Genomic DNA, 14,099 nt, shown 5'->3' with positions numbered 1-14,099 from the left:
GTTAATATATCCAGGAGGGGGGAATTACATTCATTGAAAACCCTGTCACTCATAAACCCGCATAACCAACAAGGAAGCATTCTCAACTATGTCTGGGGCTACTGTACTGGCTGCCAAATCACTGGCAATATGGGGCAGGTACAACCACCAGATGTCGTCAGACATTGTCACATACATGCCGGAAGATAAAAAGGACACAAAAAAAATGAATCTTCAAGGGGGACAAAACATCCTCATCAGACAGCATAAATTGCGCTATAGATATAGCTTTAATACGATTACCACAACTGGTAGGGTCAGTGGTCCTTAAACACCGAGTTTGGATCAAGGCCACAACATTTATAATCTTCGAGGTGCAAATGTGTCTGATATTTTTACCTTACCACTCTGTTTGGCAAGTATGTTGACGTGCCTTGCAATCAGTCAAGGCTGACTCTGACACCGTAAAATCTTTTGCCACATTACAATTTTGAAAGAAACACCCTTTAGAGGGACCCTTATCAGTATCCAGGAGGATACCGGAGGTATCAGACTTATCAACCTTCTCAGTAGCTCTTAGGATAGCTACAGTGACAACGTTCCGGTGCTGTTTATGCCATCCGGTGGGAGAAACAATTCCAAAATGTTATCATCTATGGCGGAAAATAGCATTGGGCAAATACATCCTGGATCTCATCACATATAGTCAAATGTTAGAGTTCACCCAGATTCCACCCACTACTCCACTACAACGAGGGCACCCACCTAATCTCCATCTGCTTTGGAAGGGAGTGCTAGCTATGCTAACCAAAGGTTCCATAGAGAAAGTCCCTCATTCTCAGCAAGGAATGGGTCACTATTCTCAGAGTGGCGATCCATCATAGACCTATGGAAATTAAAAAAGTATTTCAGGAAGCAATCCTTTTATATGGTCATCCTTTCCAGCACTACATGACAGTTCTGAATTTACAGGATTCATACTTCTGCATTCCCACCCATGCATCAAAGTTCTCCCTTTTGGCTACAAATCAGCTATTTTTCAGGAAGGACGATCATCAGGTATTCCTCTAATACGGCAACTGGTTGATAAAAGCACCAACGGCATTTCAAGCGCCCAAGACCACAAAGGCTTGCCTAAAGTTGGTTCACAAACTAGGTCTCCTTGTGAATTATCAAAGATCCTCAACTCCTCCATCCAAGACGATACTGTTCCTTTGCTGCAACACTAGATACTGTCCAAGACAAAGATTGTCTATTCCAAGACAGCAGTGAAGGCTCTAGAAACTGGCTCTGGAAAAAAGAAAAAAGAAATCAGTGTGTCTGTTCAGTTAGTTTTTGGGCATCATGTCCTCAGAGACCAAAATGATCCCTCTTGCCTGCCTGAAAATAGGAGCCTCATAGGGACAGCTACACAAACAACAGATTCAAACTAAAGAATTGTTCAAGGGCCTTTAGAATTTCACACAGATATGATGGAAGCTCTAGCCTGGTGTTCCCAGATCTCACACCTGTCAGAAGACCTCACGTCCTTACCTCAACTACATTACTTTGACTACAGATGCATCCTTGGAGAGCTGGGGTGGTCATCTACAGAACCTGCAAATTCAAGGAAAGTGTTCTCCACTCCAGAGGATTATACGTATCAATTGCCTGGAGCTCAAAGCCATCTACTCATTCTCCAAGCTTTCTTGCCAATGATAGCAAAGTCTTTTGTGTTAGTTTGCACAGCTAATTCCACCAGCATGCAATACTTGAATAAAGGAAGTGACACTAGTTTGCTGGCGCTGTCCAAGGAGGAGCAGGAAATCTGGATCTGGCTAATAACACACAAAATAACTCTTTGGGCCAAACATGTTCCCAGGACTAGAAATCTCTTAGCAGACATGTGAAGCAGAACTAGAAACAGCCTCCACAAAAGGGAGTTTGGTCATTCGATGATAAGTATGATCTTCTCATTCTGGGAAAAAATTGCTCTAGATCTCTTTGCAACAAACAAAAACCGCAAAAGTCAATTCTATGCAAGTTGGCATCAACATGCAGGATCGTGGGGAAATGCCTTTCGACAGATGGTTAGGGATCTGTGCCTATCCTTTTCCCCAATAACTTGAATACCAAAGGTTCTCAGCAAGAGGAAAGCGGAACAGCGGCGTCTCATCCTGATAGCCCCTTCTTGCGCTTCACAGGCAATTTAGTGCTCAAAACCAATCCAAAGATTTATTCCCAAGCTTCCTTCAGATTTTGCCTCAGTGATCCTATAATATTTCAGATATTCTTCCTAAATCTAACATCACCAAGTGAGAGGTCTATTCATATGCTAGGTGTCAAATGATATCTAAAATTCTACTTAACATCGCACTAAAGAACTCATGAGAACTGACCAACTGTTGGACTCAGATGGATACACCTGTAAGTGTTCTCCAGTCACGATGACAACCATCTCTCAATGAATTTCAGCTGTATCCAGTTTTGCCACTCAAAGACTAGCAAGCTCCTCACAGAGAAAACCAGGGTGCACTTAACTATGGCAGTTTCCACCTCACTTATTTTGTTTGCGGAAGTGCCTCTGAACAAGATATGTCATGCTGCGACTTGGAAAAGTGCGCATATAATTCATGCAGCATTATTAACTGGAATCAGCACAGTGCAGTGTTGCTGCGGTTGGACAGGTTTTACTACACCACTTATTTCAATAAGGGGAGCCTCTTTTGGTGTATATATATATATGTATATATATATATATGTATATGTATGTATATATATATATATATATATATATATATATATATATATATATATAAATAAGTGTGTGTGTGTGTGTGTGTGTTTGTATATATGTGTATATATACAGTATTTGCGCTAATACTATAAGATATACAAATGCAATAACTGCTTGCTTTTCTGATTCAAGCATGTGAATCTGTGAAAGATCCAATACTGGAGAAGAAAATAAGTTCCTTACCTGTAACTGTAGTTCTCTAGTATTGGTATCGTTCATAGAATCACATGCGACCCACCCTCCACCCCAGAGAGGCCCCCTTACAGCTCACAATTATTTATTCCCACTTGTGCTTGAAAATCTGAGGGACTCAGCCTCTGTTGCGAATGTTCTAGAGGGTGCTGTTGCCTGATTGATTATAGTTCAAGTTTGTTCCTTTTATTTTTTGTAAAAAGGACATAGATAGGGTATTAAACTAACTTTTCCATTGCCATTATAGCCTATGGTAGTGATATATACTGCTTTATATGGTACTGTGAGACTCCCACTTTGACAGCGGGGAATGATTCAAGAATGTGAATCTATGAAAGGTATCAATACTGGAGAACTGCAGTTACAGGTAAGTAACTTATTTTCATCTTGCTCATGCGTCTTCATATGGACATCTTAAGGCAAGCCTCTCTGGCAGCTTTATTCACCACAGCTTTGCCACACAGACTCCCAGATTTTTACTTGTTTGAGTGGCACTATTGTGTTTCATAGTTGTCTGGGTGAATTTAGCTCTGGGGTAGTGGTCAGTTGGGCCTATTTTTCGGCTTAGGATTCAGTTTTGGCTTCTCAGTTGTTTATATACCACTTTTCACTTTTTCCCTTGTGAGCCATTAAAAGAATGAGTTGGCATTGTGCTGTGTCAAGCCTCTATATATATTCATGATTTTATGACAATCCAGTTTAGTTTACTTATTGGATAATGTGTCTCTGTTTCATTTGATAGTTATAGACACACTTCATTTCATGGGGCCTGTCTCTTGCCTTTCCTTTTGTTTTTCTTTTCATTTTCCCACAGGGAATTCCCAAAATTTGCCTTTTCTTTGGTTGAAGGGTCCTCCTAAGCAGGGGTATTTCTGTTTAAGAGAGCGCTTAGCAGTCTGCAATAATAGACTGATCTGCATTTGGCCCGGCAATGGATGGACTTGGACCTCTTGTATCTCAAGGTGTTCCTAGTGTGCCCCCTGCCTCACTGGTCCTGTTGTAAATCTGTTGCAGCCTCCTCATTCTTCTCACTATAATTGATTGCATGTGTCCACTTTTGAGTAAAGTTTCGACCCACGCATTCCGAATGAGCTCCCAGTATTGCTTCTTGTGAGGTGTTTCCAGCCTGTGTGCTTTGAAAAAGTTTCTTATTACTGTTGACATATCCCGTGACTCCTTTGGGAAGTTTTAGAGAAGGGCCTTTTTATGTTACAAGTTGGTTGGAGCTTCAGCCCCAGGTTTCTTGTATTCATCTGGTCGATTTTTCTTTGAGTTTTTGTGACCAGACTCTACCGTTTGATTGTTTGTGGCTTCACTGATGATTGCTGGGCAGATTGTACCATTTGAGCGGTGTGGATTGGTTGAGTTGATTGAGTTGTCTTGTGGTAGACTGATATGTGGGCTGATAGGCAGGGAACTGAGTAGTAGGTTTTATATCTGATAGAGACTCCTAGCCTCAAATGTCTTCTCTTATAATTATCCTCAAGCCTCAGACTGGACCTGGAAATTTTGCATGAGCAGTAGCCCTGAGCCGGTAGGTGGCATTGTTTAGGTCCACGTGGCGTCGTCGGCATCGTCCGCGTCAGAAGTGGCGTGCACTGCTATATAGGCTCCACCCCAGCATGCTGATGTCAGTTCTTTTCTTTCTATGCCAGTCAGCACGGATCCGGAGAGAGCTACTCCCAGTCACTTTTTGACTGTCTTTTTTCGACTTTTCGTCAAAGTTTTTTTTAACTTGTCTACTGGTGTGGCAGGGATGTCCACAAGGAATGCCGGATTCAAGCTCTATGGTGCCTGTTACCAGAAGATTTCAGTGAAGGACACGTAACTCGTCTGTCTCTTGTACCTTGAGCACGACAACACCAGCAATGCCAGGACCTGTGTCGATTGTTGTGCAATGCACCCCAAGACCTTGAGGGAGTGATCACTGAAGCTCCTTGCCGCTCAAAATGCGACACCCAACGGATTCAATACTGGTTCCCTCCGTATGAGCGAAGAGACCTGGCCTGAGGTAAGATCCTCTGCTTAGCCTTTGGGTTATGCATACAACAGGCTGTGAAGAGGGCCTGGTCAAAGATCAGGGAGGTTTATAAAATTATGTTAAAGAGAATAGCATTTGTAATTCCAATGTACCTCTAACTAGTTAGGTGTTCTAGTTAGAGGATGAATAAGGAAGTTATTACGTTAAAAGAAATACTGTCAAGTGTTAACGTTTTTTTGAGTGAAAATCGTAATGTCCTTTCCACTGACATTTTTAAAGCCAATATATTTATACATATTTGGGTTAGTATTTTTACGGTTGAGGATTGTGAATAAACCAGGCCAATCAATCTCCTTTGTGTCACAAAGAGTAAATATTATGAGGGCTCAAGCTGATGCATCCAGCAGGAAGCTTTTCCTTCTCCTTTGAGAAAAAAACGATTGATGAAAATGTCACCGCCCAGCTAGCCACTTCAAGACCTGCAAATTTATGTCAATATTGTTTTTCGAAAGGTTTCTTACTATCTTTGTCAATGGAGAATGTGTTTTGACACTGACAGTACTACAGCAGTCTTGTGCTCTGCTTGGTCAGACAAATCAGCTCCCATTTTACTCATCTTAGTACTCAAGCTGTCAAATGTTTGATCAGGGCCCTCTTTTTGGCCTTTTCAATGCCCCACTAGGTGACTGAATAAACTACTTGTGAATGAAAACTTAAGCTGTGAACTACTAGATCTTCTCCATATAGACCTGTCCTTAGATTGTTTACTGCTTTGAAACAAAGGAATTCCTCTAGCCCCTATTTCAGTGGAAGAATCTTCTCCTACAAATGCAAAGTCCCATCCTCTGACCTCCCTTTAATTGATAGAAACTGGATCCCGAGGATTTTGGAAATGACCACAATGCCATAACTAAAGTATCTAATAAACAAACATAGCCGTAATTAGCTGATTGTCATTATTGGAAATCACTTTTTTAAGATAATTTATTGTTTGTTTCCTAATTAACTATTTCTTGTTTCCATGATGAATTTTGCTAATGTTTTCTTTTAATCTTTTCAGGACTTATACCAGTAGTTCCGATAAACAAATGTGATCTAGATGTTTTTTGGGCAATTTTCCCCATAATACTTTCGAAGCCATATTCACTAGTTATAGTAAACAGGGGTCTTAGTTAAAGAGCCTCTTCAATTGCTCTCATCTTAGTTGAGAGACTCATTGAACTTCGTGCTGATTCTCTGTGATACATGTATCACAAAATTCTTTGGGATATTCAGGGGCTTGCCTACAGTGTAAATGAATGTAAGTATGACACCCAGCCCTTATGATGATTATCCCTAAAGCTGATTTGCAATGCCTATTCTGTAAGTTCTTTAACAGGTTAAGACATACCTATCTAAAACCTGTTTTAAAGGCCCTTAATTAAAATCAATATAGATTTTTCTGTTTTTCTTATTCCCGCTGTTCCAGGCGTGTGTTTTTGCATGTGGTAAATAATTTGTTATTTCCGGCACTGAGAATTAGGTGAAGTGGACTCACTGCCTTGCTCTTTATGTAATCACTCTCTGGAAAAGCTTTATTGTGAACAATGCTAAGCTTCTTTGTCAGTGCTTGAGAACTGCAATCTATAAATGCATAATATATTGCTTGTGCTACAAATGTTTTGAATGGCCTATATTTGTATTTTAGGTTCTTGGTGAGATGTGGATCTCTGTTATGAATCTTATAAATTACCTAATCACAAAACAAAACAAGTGATGCCGGCATAAAATGAGTCTATTATTTTCTTGTGCAAGTTGGTCGTCTGAAGCACTTATATTTTATTCACCCATTGTTTTATAGACCAACTTCTACCCCTCAAGTTGTTGTTTACAATAAGAAATTCTGCCAGCTTAAGACACCTAAAGAACTTGGGGCCAGGTGTTTGAAGCATTTCTGTGGTTGCAAACATCCTGATTCTGCAATCACAAAATTGTGTTTTCTTATGTGCAAACCACATATTGTGATTCAACAACACGTTACCAAATTGCAGTTTGGGTTGTGACCCAATACCGATTCGGGATTTGAAAAGGACATGTTTGGGGCTTCCCTTCCAAATACCAAATTGGATGAGTGATCAATGAGTAAGATTAGTTATCCAGTATTGGATCTTTCATAAATTCACATGCTTGAATCATCCCGTCGTCGAAGTGGGAGTCCCACGGTACATAAAATAGCAATAAATAATAAATTTTTTTTTTTTGCCATAGGCTATAATGGAGCCAGAGCTTGCTCATATAGCCCATCCATGTCCTTTTGTGAAAGGCCCCAAACCTGCCTGCTGTCCAATCAGGCACCAGCACCCTCTAGAACCTTCTCCAGAGAAGCTCTCTTCCTCAGATTTTCCAGCACGAGAGTGAAAAATTAAAACCTGAGAGGAAATGCGAGCATCAAAGGGGAGGCGGGTGGGTCGCATGTGAATTTATGAAAGATACCAATACTGGATAACTGTAGTTTCAGGTAAGTAACTTGTTTTCTTATCCAGTATTGGATCTTTCATAAATTCACATGCTTGAATCTGAATAGACAGCAGTATGGTTGATAAACATTGTATCCAGCGTGGGTGGAGGGTGCGAGCATGAAGACCCTCTATCTCAAATATAAATAATAATAATCATAATAATAATAATAATAATAACAGTCATAGAAAACTCATACATTTCTGACCGTGAGTTACGAAGGAATACAGATACTTTAAGTACGTGTATACACATTCATAAGTACATACATACACTTTACATATTCACATGGAAGCATAATAGAAACATGGTTATATGCATCTCAAATCATATGACTATAACTAAGGAAAGGTCTCACCTTAATGAAAGAGATGGCGTAGCACAGCTTGTCCTACTAGAGAGTCTGCTCTTTGTGATGACTCCAAACAATAGTGCTGCGTAAAAGAATGCGTAGTTTTCCATGTCGCAGCCTGGCAAATTTTTTCAAGGGCAATACCTTGAAACAAAGCAGCCGATGTGGAGACTGCTCTTGTGGAGTGGGCTCTCGGGAGCCTAGTCAAGGGTTTTCCTGCCTTGGTGTGACAAAATTGGATTGTTGAAGAAATCCATCGGGCTATAGTGGCTTTGGTTACTCCTGTTCCCTGACGTCCCAGAGAATAAGATACTAGGAGTTGGTCTGATTTCCTGATGTGCTTGGTACTTTGCAGGTAAAATTTTAGGCATTGTTTAATGTCCAAAGAATGGAGAGTTCTCTCTGCTATCGTAGAAGGGTTTGGAAAAAAGGTTCGTAGAATAACGGGCTCATTGAGGTGTAACGAAGATGGAACCTTGGGAATATATTTGGGATTGGTTCGGAGCATAACGAAATCCTCAGAAAAAACAAAAAAAGGTTCTTTGGTAGTGAACGCCTGTATATCACTGACTCTTCTGGTAGAGGTGAGAGCGAGCAAGGTTAATACTTTCCAGGTGATGTACTTGAGTTCAGCTCTATGGATGGGTTCAAAAGGGGCTTTCATGAGTTGGGAGAGAACAATATTAAGGTGCCACTCTGGCGGAGGTAAGCGTATCGGAGGAAAGGTGCGGAACAGCCCTTTCATAAACTGTTTGATTACCCTGGTTGAACCAATAGACGGCATGTTAGCCGATCGTCTGTAAGAGGCTATAGTTGCTAGGTGAATCTTGACTGATGCATAGGAAAGACCAGCTTTGGAAAGGGAGAGCAGGTAAGGAAGAATTTGCTCAGGATTGATTTGAAATGGGTGAAAATTGTTCTGAGAACACCAAACACAGAACCTCTTCCATTTTAATTTGTATGTCTTGTTCGTGCTCTCTGCTCGTGCTTTAGATAATATGAGCCTACATTCTTGGTCGATGTTCATATCTTGGAACTCTCTGAACTCAGGAGCCAAGCATGGAAGTGCAGTGAAGTTGGGTCGGGATGTAAGATGTAAGATGAGACCCTGATTCTTCGACAGAAGATTGTGGTTGCAAGGGAGACGGACTGGATTGGCTATTGACCGGAGGAGGAGCTCCGTGTACCAGTACTGCCTCGGCCACTTCGGGGCTATGAGAATGATCTTGCAGCATTCGGTCTTCATTTTCCTGAGGAGTCTGGGAATCAGTGGATGTGTAATGGTAATGTCTCGGGGGGAGGGGGCAGGGGGATGGACGCATGCAGGTCTCTCTCCATTCTATTCCCTCTAGGGCCCCTACCCATTGTTACCATTTATGTCTAAGGTTCTGTGATGTATTGGGGCATTGCAGATTAAGGATTGGTAGATCAGGCAGATCCCACTGTGGTTAAGGTGGTCCAAATAATGTGGCCTCCATCAAGCTAAACTCTGGCAGGTTGATGAGCTCTGCCTGTTAACCCATTAAAGCGTGTCAGTGCTGTAAGTATTTGTGGAATTGGGTATGTGTTAGTTTGATGTGAAGTTGCAGGCCTTGAACTGATTTCATGGATGGTTCACCCCAGACGCCCCCCATGGTGGTGATCCCAATCTTATCCCATTTCCCAAAGCCTTCTAGTCGTGCAGTATGACTCAGCAGCCATGCCGTAGGGGGGGTTTGTTGTATCAGTGTCTTATCCCACCCTGTGAATCTGTTTGAGTCTCTCCATATAAAGAATACTATCCTTGTGACTTCTAGGATCTGATTCAGGATGAGTTGACTGTGTAACAGGTTTATCACAGTAAACCCAGTGTGCCAGTACTGTAAGGTATGCTGGATTGTTCCAGCTCCCATTGAGCCAGTCATTAATAACCAGGATCTCTGGGGCCTCATTGTAGATCTTGATGTGCAAGTCCCCCAAATGAAACCGATTGGCGGCACTTGTCCAGGGCAATTTGCAGGGGTAGACCTCCGGGTGACTTCTCCCGTGGAGGTGGAGGCAGTGTATGTTCCCAGGTCTTCCCGTCAGCAACACTTATGCCTATTCAATTGCCATCCCCCCTGAGGGCCTCACCTCAAATGCGTGGTTTTTATGAGGCTCAATGTTCCTTCTTCCCTCCCGGGAGGGCTGCACTGTTCATGAGCAGAATACAACGGGAAACGTCCTCAACCACGCGTTGTAAACAATGCAGACATTTACCACCAAAGCGTAACCACGCTTTCCTAACTGTTTCTGTGCCTTAACCACGCATGTGATGAACTACGCAAATGCGTGGTTAAGGCACAGAAACAGCATGCTTTATTCAGCAGAGGTGGGGTGAGTGGTGGTGGGGCGGGGGTGGATTAAGGGATTGGGGTGTGTGGGGGGCTGGGACGGGCAATTTTTAAAAAATTGGTGGGGGTTGGGTATTTGTTTAAGAAATTAGGGTGGGGGTTGGGTTAAGGGTGGGAGTGACACAGTGAGGTAAGGGGGCGTGGGCAGCGGTGGGGAGTCAATTAAGCGATTAGTGTGGGTGGGGGGCTATTTATTTTTAAGGGGCGGGGTGGGGGGTTTGGGTATTTGTTTAAGGAATTAGGGTTGGCGGGTTGCGCTAGGGGCAGGAGTGACACAGGGAGGTAAGTGGGCCAGGGGTGGGGAGTGGATTAGGTGATTGTGATGGGTAGGTCGGCTGGGGATGGGCCTTTTTTTTTAAGGGGGTGGGGGTTTGGTTATTTTTTTTAAGGGTGGGGATTTTGGGATTTTTTTAAGGGTGGGGGTTGTTTTTTTTTTTTTTTTTAGGGGAGAGTGGGGGGTTGGGTATATTTTTTATTTAGGATGGGCGACGGGGTATTTTATTTTTAAAGGGGCGGGGGAAGGTTTAAGGAAGGGAGGGAGAAGAGAAGAGGAGGAAGGATCGAGAGAGGACACAGTGAGGTAATTGGGGTTGGTGCAGGGTTGGTGGCTAGTTTTTAGCGGTGGTGCGGATTTAAAGCTTAGGGTGGGTGGGGGATGTCGGGATACTTTAGCTTAAGTTTTTAGGGGTGGGAGGTCGGGTATTTTTTTTTTTTAAGTCTTAGGGCGGGTGGGGGCTTCATGGTAGTTTAGTTCTTAGGGGCTGAGGTCAGGGTGTCGGGATATTTTTTATTTTTTTATTTTTAGGGCTTAGGGTGGGTGGGGGCTAGTGGTAGTTTACGTTTTAGGGGCAAGGATTAAGGGCGGGTGGGGTATGTTATGGTAGTTTAGATTTTAGGGGTGGGGGTTCAGGGTAGTTTTTGTTTAGGGCTCAGGGCGGGTGGGGTGGGTCGGGGTAGTTTATTTTTGTGGATGGGGAGTCTGAATGGTTTTTTTTCTTTCTAGGGCTCAGGGCGGGTGGGGGGTGTTGGGGTAGTTTACTTTTATGGGGTGGGGTCAGGATAGTTTTTTGTTTTTTTTTAGGTTTGGGGCAGGTGGGGGATTCGGGGATTTTATTTTATAGAGATGAGGGTGGGATATTTTTTTTTTTTTTTTTTTTTTTAGGACAGGGGTTGGGGTAGTTTAGGTATTAGGGGTGGGGGTAGTTTTGGGCCTCAGGGCGGGTGGAGAGGTGGTATGATAGAACCATGCATGCCGTTTTCACACATGCCTTTACTAGGCATGCTTTTACAGCGAACATTTGTTGTAAAGGCATGCGTGGTAAAGGCATGCGTGGAAACAATGCAGTCGTGGTTCCGACTGCGTTTTTAAGGCATGCATGGTTCCAGCACGTGTGGTTTCATCATATGACCGATGGTTTTGGTGGGAAAATTCCTTCACCTCAGGATCCCTAGGCACTTCCAGCAGTTTCTTGTGTGTCCGCTGGCTGCTGCTTGAGGGTGTTCCTGTATGGATCCACATTGTCTCCTCAGAGTAGCCTGCAACCACGAAAGCAACAGAGATCTGGTGCAGCAGAGGCTAGGCTTCTATTTTTTTAGTGAGCGGCCTCCATTTTACCACATCATCAGTGCCGTGTGGCTTCCTCTCCTGCAGCCCAGAGCTGTCACCATTCAGTCTCAGTCTCCAGGGTCCCGTTGGAGGTCAGAGGGTAGACTGGAGAGGTCTTGGCATGAAATAGCGGGCATTGGCTGCAGGATGGTGATGGATGACGGAGATGGTTCTGGAGCATTGCTAGAAAGGAACCACCATCTTGGCCTCCTCAGCCATGCCCCAAAGATTGTTTTATTTCAAAGCAATCACAGACATGGTGGTCTGCTGAACTCAGCGGGCCACCATGCCTGTGATGGCTGTGATTCATAGTGAGCCTTAATTTGCAACCTACCTCAGTAATATTCATGAGGAAGTATCTAGGTCAGTTTGCAAATTATCACACTGGTCACAAAAATACTGGACGTAAATAAGTTCTAAGTACATCTGGCTCTTGGTTGTCTAGAATACTGTGAGATGCAGTGCCATTTTTTTGTAGACATCCCTGTCTCTTGGTTTACCGCATAAATGTACTTTTTTTTGAGACAGTACATCAAACAATGCTGCTGTACAGGCAAATCTATGTGTCTTTCTATGAATTTTTCGTGCCATATTCTTGGTCCTGCTGACAAAGAATATTTTAGTTCTGAAAGTGGCATGTAAAGAATATTATTGTAGTTCAGCTGAGCTCACATTATAGATTGTGTTTCTGACTGGACGATCTCACTATGCATACTGCTAGAATTAGGGAGAGATTTAAGCTACTAATATTTTAGTGGCTTTCCGATAAAAAAAAATCCAAACAACTAGGATAAAAGGGAATAACGTAAATGAACAAAGAATACACTTTTTTATTTGCTACGTGGGCTTGTACGCATATATGGAACAGTTCATATGGATGACATCTTCCTTTGGGATAGAAGAGGCTTTTGTAAGTTTCTGAACAGCCTCTACTATATTATTAAGTATCTGTAGCTTCTTTGTTCAATATAATGGATGCTTTATGGCCATTTTTAATGTAATTTTACTTTTCAGGTTGTTAGACCTGTCACTGTGGTGCCTAATGTCCCTGGAATTCCAGGTCCTTCTTCACCACCACCTATACAGTCAGAAGCTAAAATGGTAAATATGACTGCAGTTTTGTTTATAAATTATGTACCCTGGTATCAATAGTGCATGGATAGTGTTAATTTTTCCTTGTTTCAGAAACGCTGATCAGTTGCTTCATTCACGCTTTTTAAGTGCTTTTATCATAATTTTCTTTATTAAGCAATTAGTTGACTTATTAAGTACTGCTGTCATTTTCATGGCTTTAGAAAACTTGCTATTAGATTAATAATTAATACATACAGCAATAGTAAATGGCTGAAAACCTACATCACTTAAGAACATTATGGCGTTCATTATTAACATAGGCTGTCTCGGCCGCCCTGCCAGTAATTACCGCCACTGGCATGGCGATCCGGACCGCCATATTATGTTCATTGCGGGACCGCCACAGGCGGCCAGGCAGCCTGACGATGGCTGAGTTCCTTATCCGACAGGGCAGCACTGTCTACCAGCCACCAGTCGTGATGCTTCCATTAGGGAGCAGGATGTTATTTTCAGTCAAGGTCTACATGGAAATGCTAAAGCGGTCCCCTTCATGTAAATTTCCTAACAGGGAACAATTTCCCAAGACGTATTCCAACAAAGAGCTCAAAAAACCCTTTAGGAAGGATAAATCCTCTTCTTTCTTTCGTAAAAGCTCTCCCTCATTTTCTGGCCTATATGGAATCCTTACACTATTCCTCGACACCGATCTCATTCCTGAAGCCAATTCAGAGGTTAAAAAAGATGAAACTGTAATTCCTAACTCCATCAGCCCATGCTGCACAGGTCAAATCCTTTTGACAGACCATGCTGAATATCTTCAAGATGGCGCTGTTACCCTCTGGGCCACTCCCCAAGGGTGGGCCTGCTCCTGCAGGTTTGGCAGCATCATCATCCCTGAACTTGGTGCCGCCAGACTCCTCACCCACACAGACTTGAGATTTCGTGCAACTTCCTATGAAGCCAGTGATACTGCCACCCAGAGAGCCAGTTTTTGTACTGCCTTAAAACCTTTCAAGTCAGCTGACCTCCTCAACCAATTGGAAAACAAATCTGGCTTAGTTTGATAAATCTTTGAGACAACCTTTCTATAGAATTATAGTTTTGGCCGTATGGAGAAGCTTTTTGAGTCAGATTACAATGCTCTTATCATGCCTGATAAAACTACGTCCGTACAGAATATCATGACCCATAAAGTGACAGCTTCCTCCCCACTTAGAATATTGGTCCTGGATAAGCTTACAAAATGGATGTGGTCTGGAAACATCTGCAGA

At 42.6% G+C, this 14,099-nt stretch overlaps 1 protein-coding gene across 2 annotated transcripts in view; it reads left to right on the top strand.

The window, feature by feature from the left end:
* ATF2 (activating transcription factor 2) overlaps positions 1-14,099 on the top strand; it is a 379,503-nt gene that overhangs the window by 184,712 nt on the left and 180,692 nt on the right. For both annotated transcript variants that reach the window (XM_069225391.1, XM_069225392.1), the window contains exon 9: positions 12,769-12,855. In XM_069225391.1, the coding sequence (XP_069081492.1) occupies positions 12,769-12,855 (87 nt within the window). The remainder of the gene's footprint in view (positions 1-12,768; positions 12,856-14,099) is intronic.

This window comes from Pleurodeles waltl, chromosome 3_1 (assembly GCF_031143425.1).
Source record: "Pleurodeles waltl isolate 20211129_DDA chromosome 3_1, aPleWal1.hap1.20221129, whole genome shotgun sequence".
Taxonomy (NCBI): domain Eukaryota; kingdom Metazoa; phylum Chordata; class Amphibia; order Caudata; family Salamandridae; genus Pleurodeles; species Pleurodeles waltl.
This window is presented reverse-complemented; position numbering and strand designations above follow the sequence as displayed.